This window comes from Trichomycterus rosablanca, chromosome 3 (genome assembly GCF_030014385.1).
Source record: "Trichomycterus rosablanca isolate fTriRos1 chromosome 3, fTriRos1.hap1, whole genome shotgun sequence".
Taxonomy (NCBI): Eukaryota; Metazoa; Chordata; class Actinopteri; order Siluriformes; family Trichomycteridae; genus Trichomycterus; species Trichomycterus rosablanca.
Window position 1 is genome coordinate 11,092,918 of NC_085990.1, and position 27,845 is coordinate 11,120,762.

At 37.4% G+C, this 27,845-nt stretch overlaps 1 protein-coding gene across 1 annotated transcript; it reads left to right on the forward strand.

Moving 5' to 3' along the window:
• Positions 1-1,465: 1,465 nt before the first annotated feature.
• On the forward strand, positions 1,466-27,314 carry ddc (dopa decarboxylase). The gene is made up of 14 exons (XM_062991825.1): positions 1,466-1,549; positions 6,441-6,648; positions 8,221-8,334; positions 8,608-8,727; positions 13,244-13,378; positions 13,966-14,109; positions 15,291-15,357; positions 15,469-15,563; positions 18,741-18,808; positions 19,709-19,785; positions 21,724-21,743; positions 23,169-23,267; positions 25,932-26,033; positions 26,257-27,314. Exons 2-14 carry the CDS (start codon positions 6,448-6,450, stop codon positions 26,455-26,457), a joined length of 1,443 nt encoding a protein of 480 aa, XP_062847895.1. The 5' UTR covers positions 1,466-1,549; positions 6,441-6,447; the 3' UTR covers positions 26,458-27,314.
• Positions 27,315-27,845: the final 531 nt, after the last annotated feature.

Here is a 27,845-nt window from a genome sequence, read left to right on the forward strand (position 1 = left end):
AGTTCCAACATGGCACCTCATGGCAAAGAACTCTCTGAGGATCTTAAAAGACGAATTGTTGCGCTACATGAAGATGGCCAAGGCTATAAGAAGATTGCCAACACCCTGAAACTGAGCTGCAGCACAGTGGCCAAGATCATCCAGCGTTTTAAAAGAGCAGGGTCCACTCAGAACAGACCTCGCGTTGGTCGTCCAAAGAAGCTGAGTGCACGTGCTCAGCGTCACATCCAACTGCTGTCTTTGAAAGATAGGCACAGGAGTGCTGTCAGCATTGCTGCAGAGATTTAAAAGGTGGGGGGTCAGCCTGTCAGTGCTCAGACCATACGCCGCACACTACATCAAATTGGTCTGCATGGCTGTCACCCCAGAAGGAAGCCTCTTCTGAAGTCTCTACACAAGAAAGCCCGCAAACAGTTTGCTGAAGACATGTCAACAAAGTACATGGATTACTGGAACCATGTCCTATGGTCTGATGAGACCAAGATTAATTTGTTTGGTTCAGATGGTCTCAAGCATGTGTGGCGGCAATCAGGTGTGGAGTACAAAGATAAGTGTGTCATGCCTACAGTCAAGCATGGTGGTGGGAATGCCATGGTCTGGGGCTGCATGAGTGCAGCAGGTGTTGGGGAGTTACATTTCATTGAGGGACACATGAACTCCAATATGTACTGTGAAATACTGAAGCAGAGCATGATCCCCTCCCTCCTGAAACTGGGTCGCAGGGCAGTGTTCCAGCATGATAATGACCCCAAACACACCTCTAAGACGACCACTGCTTTATTGAAGAGGCTGAGGGTAAAGGTGATGGACTGGCCAAGCATGTCTCCAGACCTAAACCCAATAGAACATCTTTGGGGCATCCTCAAGCGGAAGGTGGAGGAGCGCAAAGTCTCGAATATTTGCCAGCTCCGTGATGTCGTCATGGAGGATGGAAAAGCATTCCAGTGGCAACCTGTGAAGCTCTGGTAAACTCCATGCCCAGGAGAGTTAAGGCAGTTCTGGGAAATAATGGTGGCCACACAAAAATATTGACACTTCAGGAACTTTCACTAAGGGGTGTACTCACTTTTGTTGCCGGTGGTTTAGACATTAATGGCTGTATATTGAGTTATTTTGAGGGAAGAATAAATTTACACTGTTATATAAGCTGCACACAGACTACTTTTCATTGTGTCAAAGTGTAATTTTGTCAGTGTTGTCCCATGAAAAGATATACTTAAATATCTGCAGAAATGTGAGGGGTGTACTCACTTTTGTGATACACTGTAAGTGTAAATAAGGATCTTACTGTTTACTATGTTTTTATGTCTGTGTGTATGTGTCAAATGAGTAGGATCTCATTAACTCCTTTTAAATAAGATCTTCCTGCTGTGAAGTTCTGTGCTCTGATTGGCTGATAGAAAGGTGCGCTCAGCAGATAAAGAGGCTGGCTGCCCTTCGCCAGTCCATTCTGCTCTGTGTAAGTGTGTTAGTGTGTTAGTGTGTATTTGTTACATAAAAGATTGTGTGTTACCAGTGAAGAGGAGGGTTACGGGTTTTTACTGCCACTGTAAGTACATTCTGTGTATAAGTGTAAGTGTGTGTGTGTGTGTGTGTGTGTGTGTGTGTGTGTGTGTGTGTGTGTGTGTGTGCGCGCGTGTTCACACTTGTTGAATGATCAGACAAGGGAGCAAGGTTCAATTGTAGCATATATAAGAGCTTGGAAACTAGGGTCACTTCAGTGCTGAATTAATCAGTGCTGAATACTTTATTTATGAGCACATTTTTATTTGTATGTATATGTTTTGCCGGTGAAGAGAGTACCTTAGGCATTAAAAAAGACAAACAAATTAATCCTTGGCCAAATTAAACCTAGCTTTTCACTTGAAGTCTAGAACTAGGGCAAAACTAGAGCTTTCTTATTTTGGGGTGAATTGTAAGAACCATTTTATTGTAAAATAGAATTATACTTGGAAGAGTTAAAGTAAAAGAGAAAGAGGACAGCCAGCAACAAGATGCATGGAAACAAGAACCATTAAGAAGCCTGAAGACCCAAACAGAAGACAGGATGTTCTGGAGAAAGTAGTTAGAATCGACTTGATGGCGCATAATAATAATAATAATAATAAGAAGAAGAACAAAAATAAGAATTGTAATGTATAGTCACATGGAAAATCATAGAACAGTGAATTGTTACAATGGATTTATAGAAACATTATACTAGAATTCTAACTTTTTTGGTAAAGTGTCAAATGTGACACTCCCGTTCCTCTAACGATAGTAAAGTTTGTTGAGAAGCAGCTTCAAATCATGTTGGATCATATACTCACCCCAACCTTCATTTTTCTATTTAAGGAAATCATGCATTTACAAACACATATATTTTATGGTACAGACAATGGTACAGAAATTTGCCAGGTGAACAATTATGCAACAGCAGGATAATTCATTTCTGGTAGGAACAAAATGTCAACGATTTAAATTATACGACAATAAAGAACACATGTTGGCACCCATGACTACGATAATTTGATTGATTTGTAGCTTTAAATATTATTTAATAATACATCCCTTGCTTATACTAATCCTGTGTATTTATACATCTTTATAACTCTTAATTCTTTATCAGTTTTAAGGTTCTTGTATAATAGTAATAATAATGTCTTATGATGTCCCAATAATTATTATATAAGAACTATAATAAATTTGACAATTGACAGCACTGGCACCAAATTACAGATATAGGAAAAGTCATTATGCTTAATAAACATGTACTGTACACATGTATGTACAGTGTATCACAAAAGTGAGTACACCCCTCACATTTCTGCAGATATTTAAGTATATCTTTTCATGGGACAACACTGACAAAATGACACTTTGACACAATGAAAAGTAGTCTGTGTGCAGCTTATATAACAGTGTAAATTTATTCTTCCCTCAAAATAACTCAATATACAGCCATTAATGTCTAAACCACCGGCAACAAAAGTGAGTACACCTCTAAGAGACTACACCCCTAAATGTCCAAATTGAGCACTGCTTGTCATTTTCCCTCCAAAATGTCATGTGATTTGTTAGTGTTACTAGGTCTCAGGTGTGCATAGGGAGCAGGTGTGTTCAATTTAGTAGTACAGCTCTCACACTCTCTCATACTGGTCACTGAAAGTTCCAACATGGCACCTCATGGCAAAGAACTCTCTGAGGATCTTAAAAGACGAATTGTTGCGCTACATGAAGATGGCCAAGGCTACAAGAAGATTGCCAACACCCTGAAACTGAGCTGCAGCACAGTGGCCAAGATCATCCAGCGTTTTAAAAGAGCAGGGTCCACTCAGAACAGACCTCGCGTTGGTCGTCCATAGAAACTGAGTGCACGTGCTCAGCGTCACATCCAACTGCTGTCTTTGAAAGATAGGCGCAGGAGTGCTGTCAGCATTGCTGCAGAGATTGAAAAGGTGGGGGGTCAGCCTGTCAGTGCTCAGACCATACGCCGCACACTACATCAAATTGGTCTGCATGGCTGTCACCCCAGAAGGAAGCCTCTTCTGAAGTCTCTACACAAGAAAGCCCGCAAACAGTTTGCTGAAGACATGTCAACAAAGGACATGGATTACTGGAACCATGTCCTATGGTCTGATGAGACCAAGATTAATTTGTTTGGTTCAGATGGTCTCAAGCATGTGTGGCGGCAATCAGGTGAGGAGTACAAAGATAAGTGTGTCATGCCTACAGTCAAGCATGGTGGTGGGAATGCCATGGTCTGGGGCTGCATGAGTGCAGCAGGTGTTGGGGAGTTACATTTCATTGAGGGACACATGAACTCCAATATGTACTGTGAAATACTGAAGCAGAGCATGATCCCCTCCCTCCGGAAACTGGGTCGCAGGGCAGTGTTCCAGCATGATAATGACCCCAAACACACCTCTAAGACGACCACTGCTTTATTGAAGAGGGTGAGGGTAAAGGTGATGGACTGGCCAAGCATGTCTCCAGACCTAAACCCAATAGAACATCTTTGGGGCATCCTCAAGCGGAAAGTGGAGGAGCACAAAGTCTCGAATATCCGCCAGCTCCGTGATGTCGTCATGGAGGAGTGGAAAAGCATTCCAGTGGCAACCTGTGAAGCTCTGGTAAACTCCATGCCCAGGAGAGTTAAGGCAGTTCTGGAAAATAATGGTGGCCACACAAAATATTGACACTTCAGGAACTTTCACTAAGGGGTGTACTCACTTTTGTTGCCGGTGGTTTAGACATTAATGGCTGTATATTGAGTTATTTTGAGGGAAGAATAAATTTACACTGTTATATAAGCTGCACACAGACTACTTTTCATTGTGTCAAAGTGTCATTTTGTCAGTGTTGTCCCATGAAAAGATATACTTAAATATCTGCAGAAATGTGAGGGGTGTACTCACTTTTGTGATACACTGTATGACTGTATGAGCCTGATGTTATTGCTAGCTTTACTAGGTTGAGCTTTTGAATTTATCTGGGTGGGTCTATTAGTCACTGTTATTTTTTAATATATATTTAATATCTTTATCAGCTGGCATTCTACTGGGAAGGTGTTTCACAAGATTTTTGAGTATTTGTGTTTATTCAGTCAAAAGAGCATTTGTAATGGTCAGGCACTGAAGAAGGCTGGCTAACAATCAACATTTACATTCTTCCTAAAAAGTGTACAGTGACGGTGGGGTCACCACTTCCTTCACACCAAATTTGTCAAATAATGTCTTTAAGGACCTTGCCATGTGCACAGCGGTACAGTAATGCTGGAACAGAAAAGAGAAAACTGTTGCAATAAAAGTTAACAGCATATATTTTATTTTATATAATCTGTTAGCACTGGGTGTGGCTAAAGACCTGTATCTAATAATTATGAGAGGTGTCCGTATACTTTGGTCATGTAGTGCAGCTGAGGAACTGTTTTACAGCATAGAACCTCTGTTTTTTATCCAGTTATCTAGTTTGCTGTTGTAAAACAATATGACTAAACACATGTTGTATAACAACAAAAAATGTTGTATAACAACAAAGTATTAATAATAAAATTAAATCATTCGCTTTCACACTTTATCTTGGTCAGAGTCACGCTGGGTTTGGATAACCATGCAAGCCATTACAATTCAAAATCATTAAAATATCAATATGTTAAAATTCCATTATCCCAGAATGTATTATTTGTAGTATTTTTTTAATCACACACTCTTTACACTCTTAAAAAAATCTGTTTGTTTTTTTACCTCAAATGGCTCCCTTTAGAACAAACACATTCACATATTAATGTTTTTCACCAATTTCAGTTAAGTCTCTGCACCAACCAGAGGGAACTAAATAAGGGAGGGATTGTAAACAGGGAATGTTTTCCTGAGTATACAAAAAAACTTACAAAAATCAACAAACACAGTGTTTGCATGTGCAAACTTTCACTTAAAACCGCATCTTTACCACAAAAATGCTACAAATATGGTATGGCCATGTTTGTGTAGTAACTTGCTAACAGTACCTGGTAAGTAATTTTCATGTCAGTCTTCATGACATATCAAAGCATCATGTAAGTTGGAACTTGTTTCAGGTATAGTAAACTACAGTAAACAGCATATTTTAACTGTGAATAAATATTATTAATTGGCACTGGAACTAAAATTAAATGACAGCTTTACGAGTTTTACGGGTGTTTACTATCAAATAGCCTGATCAAACAGACCTCTAGACCTGGGGGTGAGCTCACATACACACCTTAACCCTTTTGTATTAGTGTGTATTAATGAGGATTAGAAAGTGTTTACTGGAGAATAGCAGTGAGAGCTTGATAGACTGTTCTTCAGTGTCATCACTTCTTCAGATGATCAAACAGATTAAACATCTTGTCACTGAACTGCCAATAAATACAAAGAAATAATTATATGCCTATTAAACGACTGCAGTGCTCATGTGTAAGCATGTGCAGCTATGTAAATCCTTATTATACAACTGCACAGTTACCCTATTTTATAACTGACTGATATGTAATTAGATATTACTGTAGTACAGTATTTTCTGTTTGTAAAACTGCAGCTGGAATGCATTATACCTACTATTTCAGTTATTTAGTTCCAGTTTTTTCACATTGTATTCACACCCCAATTATTTAAAAGTATGATAGGATTTTCACATGGGATACTCACCCAGAGCACCACTTATGTAGTTGGCACCATAAATGTAGGGCTCCTTAGTTATTAATATTAATAGTATTAATATTTATGTAATATAATTGTATGGTATAATTCTAATAATCATGATCCAGTCATTTATGGTGCCGCATGTGAGGGTAAAATTTTTTACAACTATATTTTACTATTAGAAATTATTTGAGCAGTGGATTTTACACCTTATTAAAATTCTTACTGTGCAAAACCCACTAAAATCACTTTTTAAGTTTTTAAGTTTTTTTGTAAAAGCACATATGTTCTTTTCAGTGTAAGGATGGACACTGCAGAGTTTCGCAAACGAGGGAGGGAAATGGTGGATTACATAGCTGACTACCTGGACAACATCGAGAAGAGGCAGGTTTACCCCGATGTTGAACCAGGTTACCTGAGGTCATTAATTCCTGATGAGGCTCCGGACGAGCCAGAGACGTATGAAGAATTGGCCAAGGACATTGAGCGGGTCATAATGCCTGGGGTAAGATTACATAGGCCACTTGAAATTTCTTATTTTATATTTGTTGGTCCTATTCATAATTTAGTCGTGTAAAAAGTTCAATGCCATTTACCATGCTCCTATTGTAATCGAGTACAGCTGGTGACTTGATGTCTCTTGACATTGTCTAGAAGAATGCTAAGTAAAAAAAACAGGTCTGTGGTCTGCTATAAAATAGTAGCCACTAAAACATGAATGTCAATGTCCACAGCAGTGATGGCATAGTTACCTTGAAAAAGTGATCTGATTACTGATTACTCCTTTAAAAAGTAACTTAGTTACTTTATGGATTACTTGATTTTAAAAGTAACTAAGTTAGATTACAAGTTACTTTATTAGTTATATAATGCGGAATATTTCTTTGCAATACTTTATCATTTGGCTGCCAACTTGTGTGTACTGATGAGACTCAATTGAATCCCAGAACATGCTAGTGTGAATGCATGGAAAACAAATTTTAATTTTCTTTCAAGAATATGATACAGACTGACCAACACTATTACGCTAAATCAGCATTGAAAATTGACTTTACTTTTAATAGCCTTCTACAATGCTGGAGCTTCTTAAAACGGAAGATTTTCTTTTAAATAGAAGTGTTATTTACCTGCTATTAAATTGTTTTCCAACAAAATCCGCCCAATTTGGCGGATAATCGCCCAATCTGGCAACACTGGAATGCGCAGAGAAGCTGGCGCTTTTACTCGTAGCGCGCCACGAATACTACTAAATAGTACTACTGTACTTCTGTAATTGTGTTGGTGGTTGACATTAATGTTGAGTGTATTACTGCACTGTTTTGGTGAAGAACTACTCATCTGAGGTGCGCTGCTCCTGCGTGCAGAAATGCTTCCGCAAAAAAATTGCCGGCAAAGCGGTGGTGGGGGGGCCAGAGGGGTGGCCGGAGATTACTTTATGGTGGCCATGGCAACCACTGGCCACACCCTGGCTCCGCCCCTGCCAAGAAGAAAGCAAAAATATCTTTTCACTAAGGAAAATGACAAAAATAGTAACGCACAGTAACTTGGATAAGTAACTTTAATCTGATTACTGGATTGGAAATAGTAACGCGTTACATTACTCGTTACTGAAAAATGTGGTCAGATTAGAGTAACGCGTTACTAAGTAACGCGTTACAGACCATCAGTGGTCCACAGTCAACAAACTTTACATTATCATTGGGCTAGAGACTGCTGTCTGAATATGATGCCCCTGTTCCAAAATCAACACTAAAGCTAAACTGAAGTTTGTGGCCGATTTCATGGACAAAGGAAAAGCTGGAGCAGACTTCTATCACAAATAGACCTTACAAGTGTATGTCAACAGTGTCGTTTACAGTGTCGTTCCTCTAAAATTAAAAAGAGCCATTTCGCACCTTTTAGGAATTATTATTTACAATTATTATTATTTATTATTTAAAAGAAGCATTTCACAGATCAACAGTACGACAAAAATTATGTAATCCCATGTGACTCTGAGACTGATTTTTGAAAGGTTAATCCCCAAACGTTATTTTGCACTTTTAATTTTTTCTTTCTTTCTCTCCTCTCTCTACAGGTCACTCACTGGAACAGTCCATACTTCTATGCCTACTTCCCCGCTGGAAATTCTTATCCCTCATTATTAGCTGACATGCTTTCTGGGGCCATCAGCTGCGTTGGCTTTTCCTGGGTATGTAGCTTTTTAGAATTAATTCTATTCCATCTATATCTACCATCCATCTAACCATCCTACCATCTAAGTATTCATCATTGTAACTTCCTCCTTGTATTTGTTTTCATCATTACTTTTTCTTTTTCTCTATTAGCACAATCCAACTGTCTATTTATCCATCATTCTATTCATCCTCTTATCTATTAATTCCTTCCTCCTTTCATCCATCCATCCATTCATCCATCTATCCATCCTTCCTTTCGATTAATGTATGATGCGTTATTGTTTTAGGCTGCGAGTCCGGCCTGTACAGAGCTAGAGACTTTGATGATGGACTGGTTGGGAAAGATGCTGAAGTTACCTGAGGACTTTCTAGCAGGGACGGGGGGTAAAGGAGGAGGTGTGATTCAGGTAAATCTTTAGAATTACTCATTAATCAGTAAAGAGGTGTTGATGTAGCAGTATAACCTTTAAGCTATTTGGTCTTGTTGATGCAGTCTGCAAGGTTTTCCTGAACTTTCCTGCCTGGTAAGCAGTTTGAGATAAAGGTACACAGTTAGCAATGATTTGGCAACCGTCGAAAACTCAAGGGTTAAGCATCTGGGGAAAAAACTTACTTGTTCTATGTTTGCTACTTTAAATATTAGCTACTTCATTGATATGGTGTATCTAAGTACAAAACATGTAATGAGGAGGTCTTTAGATGACAGTATAGGGGATAAAAGCAACAGCGATATTAAATATAATTTTGGCTTGTGAAATTATACCTTCAATATGAGTCATGAGTGACAGAACTTAAGCAGCTACCTTTTTGGATATTAAGTGTTCATACTCTGACAATGCCATATCAGGTTCTGCTCTATATATAGAAGGGATGGCATCTCTCCCTCTCTTGTTAATCACTGTGAGACCCTCCAATTTTTAGCAGTAAGCAGTAAGCAGTAAGCTGTTCTCCTAGTGCATTTATTAACCCAGTGACATTGTATGAACAGCAGCTTATGCTTATATTACAACGACAGTCTGTTCAATAGCTAATGTCAGCATACTATTTAAAATCTATATGCTTTAGATTCAATCATATCACAGAGCAGCCAAAATAAGTCATGTAGTGACAGAACTAAAGTATCTACCTTGTAATTGGGAAATTAAGTGCGCATACTTTGACAATGCCATATCAGGTTCTGCTCTCTAGGTGGGAGGGATGGCATCTCTCCATCTTCTGTTAATCCCTGTGAGACCCTCCAATTTTTGGCAGCAGTAAGCTGTAGGTGCTTTCCTTCTAGTGTATTTATTAGCTTGATGACATTGTATAAACTGCAGGTTATGCTTATGTTACAGCGACAGTTTGTTCAATAGCTGAAGCCAGCATATTATTTAAAATTGATATGCTTTAGATTCAACCATGTCACAGAGCAGCCAAAATCAGAAATACATGTATACCTTTTTACCTGAGTTGCACAGACATGGCAACACAGGAATGTTAACCAAGTGTTCAAATAGATCACTAAGTGGCACAGTGGCTCAGTGGGTAGCACTGTCACCTCACAGCAAGGTTCTGGGTTTGATCCCCAGGTGGAGCTGTCTGGGTCCTTTCTGCGTGGAGTTTGCATGTTCTCTCTTTGTCTGTATAGGTTTCCTCCGGGAGCTCCGGTTTTCCTCTCACAGCCTTGTGGACTGTTGAATCTTGTGTAACCAGTAACTACCTGTTCTGCCATAACTGAGAGATAGGGATTTACATTTGTCGTGTCCTGATAGTCCCTCCTATGCACTAAGAAATCAAAGTACTACTTTAGCGTGTTACCCCAGAATGCTAAAAACAGAAAGTGATTAGTTAATTCTCTTATACCTGATCTGGTAAAAAGTAAATAACTTGTCTTGGCACTGTTTTAGTTCAAATGAACTCACAAATCACTGTTTTTTCCCTATTTTGTACTTACTGTCCAGCCTTTTCTGAAATTGAAGAACACTGTTTCGGTCCTCCTGCTAAACCTGTTTGTGTAAGTAATTGGTGTTTAGGGCACCTTGAATCAATGCTGCCATGCACAATCCATTTCAATTTTACCTGGAGCCACTTTTCAGCATCGTCCTTATTTGATTGTGACACAGAGCACCAAGTAAACAATTTATTTTAACTACCTTAAATCAAAGAATCATGGCACTTGCTAGAAACTGTGTCTGTTTACTCCAAGAGCAATCTGTCGCTCATCGAAGTGTTATTGTGCTGGAAATTGGCTTTTACGGCATCAGCTGCAGATGGGTCATGACGACATGAGATGAGCACAATTTACCTTTATTTAGCCCATCAGTTTGTGCAGGTGGATCCATCTGGATGACGGATCTTTTCAATGCTGGACTTTTCATGTGTGTGTGCGTGAGTGCGTGTCCTCCTCCAGCCTCTGTTTTGTCTCTGGGCCATTCAGTGATGCTCACTATGGCAACAAACAGCACCCACTTCCTGTCTGTGTGATTGAGGGGGTTGTAGATGCTGTAAATGATGCTTCACAGGACAGACATTGACAAAGAGTGGCTTGAATAATGATTAATTTCACATTAATCTAATGTATTCAGGTTGATTTATCTTTGGATGGTACACTCAGAATGTTGATGCCTTAGAAGACTTTTATATAATGACTTTACTTCTATATTTTATATTTTATCTTATCTTACCTTCCATGGTAAAAAAAAAAGCATGTGGACACCTCATAATTATTAAGTTTGTGTTTCAGCCACACCCATTACAAACAGACAAAACAAAATCTGTTTTATTAAATATTATATTATTATATTAATATTATATTATCATATGCTCCCAAGTCCTGTTACCTGTTTTTTTTGTCTATTTTATTTAGGCATTTTCTCCCATTTTCTCCCAATTTAGTGTAGTCAATTTGTCTTCAGCTGCTGGGGGATCCCTGATTGCAATCGATTTGGGTGTATTGCTGCTCACCCCTCCTCCGACCCGCACGCAGCCCTTTGCAGAACCCTTTTTCACCTATGAACTCTGCACAGACGCCTCTCTAACTGCCAATCAGGGTCCTTACACAGCTTTTGAAGACCCCACCCACATAGTCCGGTCATCCCATCCTAGCAGAAATGTGTGGGATTTATGCCCACTGGATGGCGAACAGCCGACCGGTGGCAACGCCGAGTATTGAATCGAGGAGTTCAGAATCTCGGCGCTGGTGTGCTAGCAGAATATCCCGCTGCGCCACCTGGACGGCTTCTTACCTGTTTCTTAACATCTGAGGCTAAACACCTTTGTGATGTATTGGATTGGTTATTAACACTTCACTTTTGTTTGTTCATTACTGGGTACCAACAGCACATTTATTTCCCAACTGTTTAAATGTGCAGATATTTCTGCTGCTTAGTATTAGATTCAAACTGCAGGATAGGTTATTAGAAATAATAATAATAACTGTGTTATTCAGTTCATACTGTATTTTTATGGACACACATGCCGCATGCCTCGATGGATTACCAATACTTCTTCTTCTTGTTCAACATCCTGTAGAATAAATATTTAACATACCACAATGAATTGTGGTTCTTGTTTCTAAGGTCACTGGTTCAAGCCTTAGCCTTGCCAGGTTGCCACTGGTGAGCCCTTGAGCAAGACCCTTCACCGTCAATGGCTGAAAAGCGTATGAAAGCATCCACTAAATGGCGAAAATGTAAATGCCTTCCAAAGAACCAAACCTGATGAAGTTTAAAACAGGGAATAATACATTATGGAATAATGACAGACATGGTTAGTTGGTTGAATTTACCCTGTAAAGTGCTCCATTATTTTACTTGGCATTTAGTGCTTTCACACAGTGGTATATTGCCAGTGGATACTTAAAAGTTTTTCAAGTGTGGGTCGCTCAGGTGGGGCAAAAACATGCTAGCACACCAGAGCTGGCATATCAAAATCGTCAGTTCAAAACTCAGCTCTGCCATGAACAATGACTGGCTGTTGTTCATACAGGGTGGGAGCCGGACGGGACCTCATAACTGATGCAATTATGGCCTTTGCTGGGATAATGTCGAGGGATAATGCATTGATCAGGGTGTAGCTCTCCATACACAAAGCTGATCCACATATGAACTAGCCACATGCAGGTGAAAAGATCCAGTTGGCTACTGCATGAAGGGGGCGTGTGTCAGTCTCGGCTCTCCTAAATCAGGGTGGAGCATCAGTAGAGAGGAAGCATACTGCAATCTGGTAATTGGATAGGACTAGATTGGGGGGAAATGCAACAAAAAAAATTTTAGTGTGAGAGAGGGCTGTTGCATAGTATATATTTCTCTTTAGCCAGTGTATTATTTAACATGCAAGCAAACAAATTGAATCTATATTTTTTTGGCCAAAAATATTGTAAGATAAAAAGTACTAAAAATGATCATGGAATGTTTTGATTGCATTAATTTTTAAATAACGGTTTGCTAATATGGTACAAAGTTAGAAGGCAACAGTTCGCATGATAGCATTGCACAACATTTTTAAATTTAATTCTTTTGATTCTTGTATCAATAAATCAATGAATGCAAGCTCACAGGCAACAGGATCTCATTAGCCAGTTCATGTCTTGTGAGCATTGCTGGCATTGTATTTGTAAAGTAGCCATTATTCTGTAATGGAGTGTTCCTGCATGTTACAGCTTCATGCCTGAGTAATTCAAGTCTGTCATTATTTATCTACATCAATAAAAATGAATTTGCTTTTCCATGAAATTGTTATTAGTAAAAACATTCTAGCAAACAACTGCATTTTCAGGTAACTGGTGAATTACTAGTATCAGCAAGCTGATTTTAGTTGGTGACCATCAGCTGTTCAGGCTTGTCAGGTTTGATGGTTTTAAGATGCTAGTCAAGTGGGAAGTTCAATCAGACAGCACACCAGCTGTTTAAAATGCTACTAACAAATATATTTCTCCTTCTTTAGGGAACTGCTAGTGAATCGTCTTTGGTAGCTCTACTCGCTGCTCGCTCCAGAATGGTGAAACAGATTAAAAAAGATCATCCAGACTGGACTGAACTGGAAATTTTGTCTAAACTGGTAGCCTACGCCTCAGACCAGGTTTGAATGCATATTTAATAACTTCTCACACTGTGATGAACAGACTTTGTGTTTTTTATTCTGCATTTACCAGGACTTGAGGTTAAAGTGCTAACTTAGATAACATAAATACTGTATAGGCTGCATTCATGTCACATGGAAGGACTCAGGAAGACGGCAAAACCTTCAATTATTTTATTTGGATTTGGATATGCTTAACTTTCCTGTGCACTCTGGTGACCTCTGCCTGCTGCAAAACAGTCTAGCACATGCCTTGTTTGACACACAGAAAGCCATTGGCTTCATCTTTCTTCTGTTCATCAGTGGATTCTTACTGAGAGCCTTAGCACTTAAAGAGGAACTCTGTATTCTCTCTGTATTCCTCAGCTTCTCACGCCACTTGCCCCCGCAGAGGCTCAATCTCATGACAAGTAGCGTATTAGACCACTGCACCACCCTGAGTGCTTAGCTTTTCATTATTTTAAATAATTGAAAGCATTAATTTAGTGCAATTGATTGCCAGGAAGATTGCCAGGGAAGCTTTCTGTATATCATTCAGTTGTACTATAATTATAAAACAAAGCTGTTGTTCTTTTGTTCCTCCACAGGCTCATTCATCAGTTGAGAAGGCAGGACTGATAGGAGGGGTGAATATGAAACAAGTTCCTTCAGACAGCAAGTTTGCTGTGAGAGGAGAAGCACTGAGAAAAGTAATAGAGGAGGACAAAGCAGCAGGACTCATCCCTTTCTTTGTAAGCTAATCTATCAGAACTTCACCAGAACTTAAAAATAGTATCCATTAAGTCCTCTTGGATAGATGATTCTGATTCTGTGACTGAACTGGCATTTGTTTACAAGTCACATATAAATCAGAAATGCTTTTACTGTTTTCAGAAACAAACACCAAGATTTAGCAACAGAGCTTGCATGCTAAGCTAAGCTAGCAACTTAAGTAATGCTAGTAAGGTCAGTGTTACGATACACTATATGGCCAACAATATGCGTAACCCACTTCTGATTATTTAGTTGAGGTGTTTAAGGAACACCCATTGTAAAAAGTTGTATTAAATCAACTAAGATCAATCAAAAAATTAGCTTTCAACTATTCCCTGACTGGGTGACCAGTGTTTTTTTCTGTCTGAAGCTTGCATGTTCTCCCTGTGGCAACCCTGACCAGAATAAAGTGGTGGCAAAACAGACAATAAATGAATGATATTTATTGTGTATATTTATAAGTATATTAAATTATTAAATTAAGGGGCCGCTCAGGTGGCACAGCGGTAAAATACGCTAGCACACCAGAGCTGGGATTTCGAATACCTTGTATTGAAACTCAGCTATGCCATCCAGCTGGGCTGGGCGGCTACATGAACAACTATTGGCTGTTGTTCATCCACGGAAGGGAGCCGAATAGGGACCTCATAACTGATGCAATTACGACCTCTGCTGGCTAATTGATGGCGCCTGCACAGAGATGGGAATAATGCTGATCAGTGTGTGGCTCTCTGTGCACATGGCTGGTCGGCATATGGTCGGCCTCATGCAGGTGAAAAGATGCTCACGTGTCGGAGGGGTCATGTGTCAGTCCGCTCTCCTCAATCGGGGCGGGGGTCAGCACCAGTAGAGTAAAAATCGGATGTGCTAAAAAAATGGGAGAAAAAGGGAGAAAATGCATTAAAAAATTTAATTAAATTATTATTAAATTATTGAAGATTATTATTTATTAAAAATGTTTATCACTTCATGTAAAATCGTTTCTTTTTGTTATTTAGAACTATCAGTATCTCAAAGCACATGACAACATTGTCTAGTTATATTCAAATACATTTAAATTTCATCTACAGCTTATTGACACGTTTACTATTACATAAAATTATTGATAATTCAAAAAGCTACTTTCTAATGTGTGCTTGATCACTTTTCTTCCCACCAGTATTGTGCTACTTTAGGAACAACTCCATCATGTGCGTTTGACTGCATCACTGAAATTGGTCCCATATGTGAGTAAACCTTCTTTTACATTTTTCTTACTGGTGATTTATAGTAGAAATGCATGAATACATTTACAGACACTGTGATCCAAAATCTTTTTTCTTGCTTTTCTTGTGCAGGTAATGCAGAGGGGATGTGGATGCACATTGATGCTGCATATGCAGGAAGTGCATTTATCTGTCCAGAATTCAGACCTCTGTTGAATGGCGTTGAGGTAATTATATAAAAATGAGTCTGTCAGGCTAATCAGATGAATGTGTATGAGTGTGGCAAACATATGTTGTTGTCTATATCAAAATTCTAATTCATATATGGGATGCTTGGGTGATGCAGTGGTTTAGTGCTCTGGCCCACCACTGCATATAGCTCTCAAGTCCAAATCTCACCTGTGCTGTTGGTCTAATCGGGCCCGGTCTGAGAGAGGCAAGATTGGATAGGGATTTTTCTCATTTCCACTACATACAGTGTATCACAAAAGTGAGTACACTCCTCACATTTCTGCAAATATTTCATTATATCTTTTCATGGGACAACACTATAGACATGAAACTTGGATATAACTTAGAGTAGTCAGTGTACAGCTTGTATAGCAGTGTAGATTTACTGTCTTCTGAAAATAACTCAACACACAGCCATTAATGTCTAAATAGCTGGCAACATAAGTGAGTACACCCCACAGTGAACATGTCCAAATTGTGCCCAAATGTGTCGTTGTCCCTCCCTGGTGTCATGTGTCAAGGTCCCAGGTGTAAATGGGGAGCAGGGCTGTTAAATTTGGTGTTTTGGGTACAATTCTCTCATACTGGCCACTGGATGTTCAACATGGCACCTCATGGCAAAGAACTCTCTGAGGATGTGAGAAATAGAATTGTTGCTCTCCACAAAGATGGCCTGGGCTATAAGAAGATTGCTAACACCCTGAAACTGAGCTACAGCATGGTGGCCAAGGTCATACAGCGGTTTTCCAGGACAGGTTCCACTCGGAACAGGCTTCGCCAGGGTCGACCAAAGAAGTTGAGTCCACGTGTTCGGCGTCATATCCAGAGGTTGGCTTTAAAAAATAGACACATGAGTGCTGCCAGCATTGCTGCAGAGGTTGAAGACGTGGGAGGTCAGCCTGTCAGTGCTCAGACCATACGCCGCACACTGCATCAACTCGGTCTGCATGGTCGTCATCCCAGAAGGAAGCTGACGCACAAGAAAGCCCGCAAACAGTTTGCTGAAGACAAGCAGTCCAAGAACATGGATTACTGGAATGCCCTGTGGTCTGACGAGACCAAGATAAACTTGTTTGGCTCAGATAGTGTCCAGCATGTGTGGCGGCGCCCTGGTGAGAAGTACCAAGACAACTGTATCTTGCCTACAGTCAAGCATGGTGGTGGTAGCATCATGGTCTTGGGCTGCATGAGTGTTGCTGGCACTGGGGAGCTGCAGTTCATTGAGGGAAACATGAATTCCAACATGTACTGTGACATTCTGAAACAGAGCATGATCCCCTCCCTTCGAAAACTGGGCCTCATGGCAGTTTTCCAACAGGATAACGACCCCAAACACAACCTCCAAGATGACAACTGCCTTGCTGAGGAAGCTGAAGGTCAAGGTGATGGACTAAACCCAATTGAGCACCTGTGGCGCATCCTCAAGTGGAAGGTGGAGGAGTTCAAGGTGTCTAACATCCACCAGCTCCGTGATGTCATCATGGAGGAGTGGAAGAGGATTCCAGTAGCAACCTGTGCAGCTCTGGTGAATTCCATGCCCAGGAGGGTTAGGGCAGTGCTGGATAATAATGGTGGTCACACAAAATATTGACACTTTGGGCACAATTTGGACATGTTCACTGTGGGGTGTACTCACTTATGTTGCCAGCCATTTAGACATTAATGGCTGTGTGTTGAGTTATTTTCAGAAGACAGTAAATCTACACTGCTATACAAGTTGTACACTGACTACTCTAAGTTATATCCAAGTTTCATGTCTATAGTGTTGTCCCATGAAAAGATATAATAAAATATTTGCAGAAATGTGAGGGGTGTACTCACTTTTGTGATACACTGTATGTGACCTCTACTGTCTGATACACATGACTCTCTTTACTCTCAGTAAAAATCTTTTACTATGTGTTATTATTTTAAGTTTTAATTTCTAAGTCTGTTTTGTTTCAGTAACTGTAGTTCTAAATGTGTGTTGTTCTAATTGTGGTCTAAATGTGCCATAGAAGTGAAATGACCATCAATCAAGGGTCACACAAACAGATTGTTCCATGTCTGTGCACATAAAAGTATTCAAATGTCAAAAATGATGAGCGTTCGAGTGAGCTATGTTTGGAGAAACTGTCTGGAAATTAGAGATGCTCCGAGTTGCCGTGGTACCCAGTGGAGTATTGAGCAGATAAGGGTAAAGTAATTTCCTGAGGCGCATACAGACCTTTAGATAAGCCCCTACTTCCCCCTTCATAACAAAATCTCCCTGTTTATGGGCACCAGTTCAAACGATACTCTCCAGCTCATGCTCGGCTCAAAAGGTCCTGGTCTTTATCATAGGAACAAATGACAGTCGCATGCAGTTTCCTGTGTTGAGATTGGTTTGTTAGGAGCTGGATGGAAGGAAGCACCATGCATGGCAACAATCAGGTGTTGCTCATAGTGGCTTGGATTTTATTCTCAGATCATTGGTGTAGCGGTGATGCAACAGATGGGGAGGATATTGAGGAAGAGAGGGGTGTACAAACAGATCAGAACACAGATAGATATGGCAGGTGTGACAGCTGATTCTTATTTTAAACCAATATTGTGTTTATGGTCTCATCAGGAAGAACTGGTGGAGTTTGAATGAGTCACCATACATGACACATTCAGTATTATTATAAATCACCAAAATAATATGATACCAACAAAAACAGCTAGATAATCATAACCGTTATAAGATTTTTCATTGGCCATACAATATAGCTACTGTTTGATTATACTTACTACTAATAAATAAAAATGTATTTGTCATTCGAGATTATTTTTAAAAAAATCTACCAAAAAGTTAGGTTAAATACACTAAATAAATGTGTTTACAGTTTGAACTGTCATATGTCACTGTCATACTGTGATTTTGTTACTAATATTTGCCTTTATTTTCTTATATTTCGTAGTGTTTGATGCAGTGATAAAGCATATTTAACAAGTTAATGTTGTATCTGTTTTTCTTTCTTTTCTTTTTTTTTTCTGACAGCCTTTTTAACTTAGACTGGGAGGAATTGTGCATGCTAAATTAGATCAAACTTGGCCTCTTTTAAACAAGAACGTCCTAGTTTTCACAAAGTACCAAACATATTGTAGATAACACAATGTAACATGAACAGTAATAAAGTCCATATTAAAAAGTACTTTTAATTGTTTTTTAGTTTGCAGATTCCTTCAACTTTAACCCTCATAAATGGCTGCTGGTGAACTTTGACTGCTCTGCACTGTGGTAAGTTAGGTTTTTGTGGATGATTTTTTAATATACGTGTTACATTTATCTGTATATATAGAAAGAGTCCAGCTGCTGTTTCTGTCAGCACCAAACAAACAGGATATCAGTCAGACTGAGAGGAATGGAGGTTTAGGGGATTTTTTTACCTGTAATATTACACTGTTTTCTTAAACACTGGTATCTGATGTAGGAAAAGTCTCATATAATATAAACATAAATATCCAGTAAAAGTTTTTATATGAAATTGTAGTTTCATATAAAATAAACAGTTGTGTTGTAGAAAATAGTATGAACAGCCACTATGTTTAATAGCAGAGAAGAACCTTTTATAGAGTCTCCAGATATTCACAGAGTTTGATATATGACAGGTTGTTTCTTCATGCAAAATTGATTTGTGGTTTACAATTGAATTAAGCTGCTTTATTTTAGGGGTTTAGGAAGGGGAGCAGAGGAGGAGTGTACAAAATGTTGTGACTACAAAGTTTTTAAAACAGTGTTAGAAATATCAATTAAGTTAAATATAACTGAAAAATTATGTTTTATTTACTGCATTTGCACATACAGCATATCGTGAATATTTAATTTTATTTGATTGTCATTTAGTGAATTTTAGTAAATTTATGAAAATGTCAGTACTGGCAATCTTACAGTTTGGTCAATGATCAAGCAAACAAAATTTTCCCTAATTTAACATGTTTTAATTTGGCAGTATTTTTTGTAACATGACAGTAGATTAAAATGCAACAAGCATCCTGTTATTAAACTTAAATAAATTAGTGCAGTGTACATGTAGTGTATGTAAATGATCAGATATAACTGCAAACTACACACATGCAGATCAGATGCTCAATAAATGTAGGACTGAAGTAATTGTCTAAATAATTGTATTTTATTTAGGGTGAAAAAAAGAGCTGACATCATTGGGGCATTTAAGATGGACCCACTTTATCTGAAGCATGAACACCAAGATTCAGGTACCACACCCAAACACAAATACACACAAAATACCCAGACTAGTCCAATACTGCACAGAGGAACAGTACAACTGATTCAATTGGGGAAAATAATCCAAAAATTGTACAAGCACAGCTGTGGAAACTTCAGCAAAGGTGAGAAAAAATGTAATGAAAATATACAAAATATTGAAATGGATTAATCATGTGCATCACATGCACATGATATTATATCAGCAGGAAACGTGCTTTATCAGCTGCTGTGTTCCAAACTTTTCTAAATACTAAACAGTGTGCAACCTTACATTCATCCAATGTACATTCCCCCAACTTCCTGCGTGCCTGATTACCGAAATGTATTTAAACAATAAAAACATGACGTGTATCTAAAAGTTGCTTTTCATGTTTGCACTGGATTTTAAGGCTAATGTTGCTAATATGCAATGTGCAAGCAAGCACATGTGAAACTGGAATGATCTACACTTGCTCTCTAGCAACTGATGTGGCAGAAACAACTAAATGTATTCATTAAGAAAGGTGTCCACATACTTTTGGCCATGTAGTGTATCACTGGCAACTTCAAACTAAAACTTGGTAAAGTTGACCCAAATTGTCAGTGTATAATTCACATTCTGAGGTGAATGATATGCGTTTATATTGTGGCAACAGTTTGGGAAATCACCCTTCTCTCTAAATTTCCTTTAGAAGTGATTCAGATGATAAATTAGTTTTTAAGGTTTTTATTTAAAAATCCAGTGGCTAGCTACCGTACATTAGCCTTGTCGGTCCAATGTTAAAGCAAAAGCATAGATGTCTTGCTAATCAAGTAGAATTGGATTATCTTAGGTGGTACTTTGAAAATATCAGATGTTATTTTGGAATTATCATTGGATTTATCTATGTCTATATCAACCGTCATCCACCCTTCTCCACTGTAATTACCCATCATGCTCTGCACTTTTTGATGCTCATCTGCAATGTTAAACACAATAGCAGGTTGGTGAGCAACACAGCTGTGCAGCTGCAGCCAGCCTGTAATTGCGCTGACAGAAAAACAAAAGAGTGGCCATGTCTCTCTAAGCCCAGAAACACACACACACACACACACACATACACACACCCACACACACACACACACACACACACCCTCTTTATAGCCCTGTCCATTGCAAGGCCAGAATGGCACTTTCCAAACAGCAACCTAATGAAGTTACACTGCACCGCTTCAGGCTGTTTTCTTTTACATAGAGTTTCTGACTGTAGCACTCACAAACACACACACACACACACACACACACGTACACACACACAGACGTACACACACACACACACACACACACACACACACACACACAAACACAATTAAATTTATATAAATTATACCTGTAAACAATTTGGGTCTTTCATTTAAGATATTAAGAGACTCATGAACAAAGCTGTTCAGACAGCCAGCGGCGGTTTGGAGGGTCAAGACAAACTGTGCGTTTGGCTTAAAGGGTAAGAGGTACGAGAAAAGGTTTAGCAAATGATTTTAGGGGGGTGAAAATTGGTCCCTTTTTGTTTTTGTAGGGAAACATTGTTGTAAACATGTTGTAATTTCATGTGGGCATCAACAGGAAGCTAGTGAAAAGAACAAAGCATCACGATAATGTGGCACTGCTTTAGTACATTTTAAAAGTTGGGCATGTAGAGATCTGATGAGGGACATGGAATGACTTTCCTGAATAGTTACAATTATGCTATTTTGAAATGACAAAATATATATATTTATATAGCTATATATATTTATATATATAGAGAGAGAGCTATGTAGATAGCATATTACCTTATGAAGTATTATCATAGAAACTTATTTAGTATGAAATATTAAATATGCTAATTAAATCTGCTTCCATTGATTTTGTGCAAATACATGAGTTCTATTTGAGATGGATTGAATGGATTTTTGTCTGTTCACAGGATTGGTGACAGATTATAGAGTAAGTACAGTATTTATTTAATGTTTTACAAGTGTGTGTACTCATGTTTGCTTAAGGTTTATCTAGATTTTTATGTTTGACTGTTGCTTAAGTCAGATTTATGTGGTAAAAACAGATTTTTCAAATAGCCTTTTGGCCTTGATGGTGTATTTGGTTCAAGCCCCACCATAGCCAGTTGCCACTGTTGGGCCCTCGAGCATAGCACTCAACCCTCAATTGCTTAGACAGTATGCTGTCACAGTTCTGTAAGTTGCTTTGGATAAAAGCATCTGCTAAACGCTGAAAATGTAAAAACGTAAATAACATACAAAACATACATAACATGAGTTTTGCAGTTAAATGAAACAAGGATAAAATTATTTTACATTTTCAGCATTTAGCAGACGCTTTTATCCAAAGCGACTTACACAATGAGCAGAACACGATGAGCAATTGAGGGTTAAGGGCCTTGCTCAGGGACCCAACAGTGGCAACTTGGTGGTGGCAGGGCTTGAACCGGCAACCTTCTGTTTACTAGTCCAGTACCTTAACCACTGAGCTATCACTGGCCCAAAATTATTTGGCAACAATGACCACAATAATTAATGGTGAAGGGCTTAATTCCATTAGCACTGTACCCACTATCAAGCATTGTGCTAGTAGTATTGTGGGGCTTTTTGCTGCCAGTAGAGCTGTTGCATTGCAAAAGATAGACCATCAATCTCAAACCATCACTCACATAGTTGAAAACTGGACAGGTTTTAGCAACACAATGACCCAAAGCACACATTGAAATTGGTTTTAAAATGACTAAAGCAGACTAAAATTAAGCTTAGCTTTTGGATTTTTTCATAAGTTTGAACCTTAACCATTTTATAATTATGTGAACTATACTAAGAAAGTCAAACATAATTCAACTCTACCAATCCAACCAGAGCTTTGCCACAAGCTTGTAGATGGCTACCAAAAGTTCTAACAAAAGCTCCACTTTAAGGTGAGAAGAGCTATTAACACATATAAACACACATTAGGTGGACTGTATGTAAATTTTTATATCAGCATATTTTGTTATATATTTAAAACTCAACAAAGAAAAAAACTAATGATATAATTTTTGAACATTATTTTAAAACAAAGAAGGATGTTCCTGACATACAGTCACAAAAAAATGCAAAAATCATTGAAATGTATTTGAAATGTCTGCAATCTTTTGATATTAAAAAGGAATTCATAAAGAGTACTAACACAATGAGATTGCACTAGTTTTTGGGGCATACTGGAATTCCAGTAAGTTGTGTTATTATGTATTAAAATTAATAGAGCACAAGACAAACGTGATAAGGATTTAAACATAATTTGTTGGATTTAAACAAGAATGAACAGGACCACAAGTAAAAAAAAAAAAAGGGTGTTCATGTCTACTCCTCAATTTGATGTGTTTTTTAGCACTGGCAGATCCCGCTGGGCCGCAGGTTTCGCTCTCTTAAGATGTGGTTCGTGTTTCGTTTGTACGGCCTGAGAGGCCTGCAGCAGCACATTCGCAAGGTAATCCATCTAATCTGATCTGTCAATCAAACCATTCCTGTCTATCATAATACAATAGATTGATTTGTGTTGGGTAATTATATTTACATACATTATTACATTTTATTACCTTTTCTGTACTTTCACTTTTCTGGTTTCTAGGTTTTTTCCAAAGATTAAATATAATGACTTGCAGTATCGTATGTATAAAGCCAACGTTTTATAACAGCTTATAAAACACATTAACTGTATTATGAAGGTCAAATTAGGATAACATTACCTGCTTTATTACTGACAAATAATTATCGAAATAAAAATATATCAATTATCTTTTTATCACATGTACCATGTAAAGTAAAATTATAATTGTATTAATAATGAATGTATTTACTGTACTATACTTTTATAAGTTATATGTTAGACATGTTAGGCAACAATAGAACAAATATCAATGCCATTTTTGAAAAATACAGGTGTCTTAGTATCAAAGAAAATCTGTCAAAATTCTTTCCTTGACATACCTGCTTTAATAATATTCAAATTACATTATTATTATTATAACTACATTATTGATCCTCCAACATTTGATGCTTCCTCTTTAAAATATTTAGCTGCAGGTAGATACTGTTAGGATGTACAGGTAAATAACATTATATTATATACATTGTTATATCATGTCAGCTGTGTTCATAATTTTCTGACACTGCCTTTTAAAATATGTTGATAATCAGGGCAGATTTTTGGGGGCAGATGCTTCAGTGAAAAAAGAGCATCCTTCTCATAATTATTTATAAAACATATAGTAACATATATTTTACTTACTAATAATAATTCATGCAGATCTTTAATATTCAAGTACAAATGAATTTAAGAAAAATGTTCATTGTTCATTAACGGCACTAATGTGTAAAAAGTTAATTTCAAAATTATTAACAAACTTTAAATAAAGATTTTTAAAAAGAAACAAAAAGCAAGGAGTGCAGCAAATTACACAAACTAGATTGGATACAAGATTGAGCTAAAAGCAAAATAAAAGTTTGGTTTTAGTCGGACAGCATTTATCGAAAACCAGACAGAATCTAATCCAAACTAAACAGCTGAACTTGTTCAGCAGAGGCCAGTAAGATTCAAACTGAAAAGCTTTACAGAACCAAGGAATTAGTTTTTAATCTGTGTGAAAGCAAAGCTGCTCAGGTCTGAGTAACAGTACAGTAAAAATAAAAGTGTTGGCTCAGTCTGAATAACAGTACAGTAAAAATAAAAGTGTTGGCTCAGTCTGAGTAACAGTACAGTAAAAATCCAGCTGGGTTTAAATCAACAAATTATTTTACTGAATTATCATCAAATCACTGAATTCATTACAGTAAAGTCATTAAAAAAACTTACCATTTTCACATTTAAAGTAAGCAATAAAGTAAGAAAAACCTACAGTGAAAGAAATTATGATATTAACGAACTATTATAATGTAATTATTCATCAGAAATGTAGAAAAGAGCAGTTCTTTGTCCAAGCTAGCAAAGCTAAATAATGTATTGTTATTGTGAGTAAGTTAGCATTTCTCCCAAGACTGGCACAGAACAGCAAGTTCTAACCTTTTACAAATACATCAATGTTTTTTTTATGTAAATTAATGGCAAAATAGTAATTATGGCACTAATTCAATAACTTATTTTATTTTAATAGCTTATTTAACAGGGACAATACAGATAAACATTGTTACATAAAATGCACCAGATGTAAATAAGGCTTCTAGCATAAGCTAATTTGCAGCCCCAGTCCCTGGGCTTTTATAACAAAAAATGAATACATAAAATACATAAAACAACATACTCATTTAAGTGATTCAATTTGTGATTAGTCCATCTTTATACTGTATCTGTAAATCAACTAATACTTACAGAGTGTTCACAAGTCTGTTTAAACCGTTGTTTTACCTTTATATTAAAAACTTTCAATTCGTTTTGTGTTTTGATTTCTGAAGGTAATAAATTCCATGATCATACACCTTTAACTGTAAAAGATGACTGACCAAAAGTTGTTCTATACACCCTCTTTGGTACATATCATTGCTTGTAAACCCTTTTTGTACCCGGCTTTAGCCAATCTCCCTGGTAAGGTTTCGACACTTCTATGTTTAGACATTTATGGTCAATTTTAATTGCACAGCATGTTTATTATCTACCCACAAAAATTCAAATGAGGTGACTGCTGGAGCTCTTCAGTCTTTGCTGACTGGCTGTTGTACATTTACTTTCATAATTTGCTGATTTGGCTCCTTTTGATTTCTAATATTTTCTTCACCGAGCATTTCTGTTTTTAAAGTATACAAAACTTGCTTCCAAAAATCTTTCAGATGTTGAGGTTTGTTATGAGGACATGGATAAGGTTATCTTTTGGCCATGGATAAGGTTATCTTTTGATGAATCTTTCATGCAAATACAGTCTGTATAAGCAACACTTTTGCAGATGTGTTCATTTTTTGTTTTAAAAATCAACACAATGTAAATTTGGAGGGTTTGCTCAAACCCTTGAATACATCTGAGACCAGGGCAATGCTGTTTACATTATGAGGATTTTTTTATAATAGGAGGGATTTGTAAGGGATTCATTGTATTCAATGTATTTTTAGTTTGAGGATGTTAAAATTGATCATGAAACCATAATGTCTGTTTTCATCTGTACAGCAAGTTGCGTTGGCGAAGGAGTTTGAGAGTTTAGTGCAAGCAGATGAACGTTTTGAAATTTGTGCTGAAGTGGTGCTCGGCTTGGTCTGCTTCAGAATAAAGGTCAGCTATAAAATTTTAAATCCATGCTTCAACTTCAGTTTTAACTGAGTAAAATAAATTAAATAATGTATAAATGTATTTCTGAATTAATATTTCCAGAAAGGTTATGTTTTTATTAACATTTCTTACTAATCAATCCAAATGAATTAATAAACAATCAATAACCTGAAGAATATAGAAATAAAAATATAAACCAATATTAAAAGTATCTTTTTTTCCTCAGGGTTCTAATGAGCTGAATGAAACCCTGCTAAAGAAGATCAATAGCAGTCGTAAGATTCACCTGGTACCATGCCAGTTGGCCGATCGCTTTGTGCTGCGCATGGCTGTGTGTGGCCGTAGCACTGAATCAAAGCACATTCGTGAGGCTTGGACGCACATAGTACAGCTGGCATCTGTGCTGCTACAACAGAACCATCACTGAGTGCCGGGCACAGTGCTGTACAAACACACAATACCACACTGTCTTATACACTTCCTACTGCTGCTCTTCTAAATGATCTCTGTATCTGTACATCTGTCCACATACTTCTGGCTATATAGTGTATAATGTGTAGTACAATGATGTAATAGTCCACTACCAAGAACTTATAATACTAACATTAAAAAACAAATGCAGAATTTTACTCAGGAAAATACAGAAGTTGTAAGTTTAGAAACATGTTAATGCTAAGTGTATTTAAGATGTTATTTTAGTTAAACTAAGTTATATACTTCTAATCTACCACTACTTTTATGCAAATGTTAATATTTCTAACCATTTTGTCTCATGTATGCACTTTTAAATTGTCCATATAAAAAAGCAAACAGCTAAATGCTAACTAGTTACAATAGATCATTAGGTTTAATGATTTGCTAGCTGAAGCTTGGTGTCCACACAGAGCTTTGCAGTCAGGAAACAGTCACAAATATCAGTGATTAAAAGATGTATTGTTAGAAATAATGACTAAACCTGATAAGACTGACTTACCATAAGCTACGAGTTGTTATAAGCACCAGTCCATCTCATTACACAAATCCAAATGTGATCTAGATCATTGCATAGAACAAGCTTGTGTTAGCTTTAATCACCTTAACACTCTAAAATATTTGCAAAGACTTGTTCAGAAAGGTAACAAAAATGGGTTTTATAGTTTTTAGTAGTGGACACATATTGGTGGCGTTGTTGTTTTGTCTCTTTATTGTTTTTGTCAGTCTATGTACAACACTGATTATGTGTCTATTTTTCCAGACTTACATGTGTGTATGTTCGTTGTAGATGAATAAATGATGTTAAATGGGTCTGTAATGGTGGTGGTTATGTGACGACCTGAAATGATGTGTACGATATTTATCCCTTAATAACAGACTGTATTATTAAGAACTGTAACATGGTATTATGGGAATTTACACACACTGATATCACACAAACTCTGTATTTATGGTATAATCCAATATTGGTTTTTAAAGAGATGATGGTTTTAATGTAACAAATTGCATGTTTGGGATGTGGGGTACTAAGGAAAAAAGTAAAATAAATATTATTCCTAAAATTTTCATTGTTACTGATTTATATACTTACTAAGTGGTCTGTCTTGATTGGGCTAATTAATAAACATTTAATTTCCGTTCTCAAAAGGACACATTTAAACATTAATTTTAGCCAAAATATTGATGAAACAAATTAAAACCAAAGGTATACAAATGTAAAAAATAAACCATAATTATGAATGAAATGAAAAAGCAATTGTTTATTTATTCACCCCCTTCACGTCTCTTAATATTGACTGCACTGGTGCAATAATCACTGCATTATTCAATATTTTCTATTAT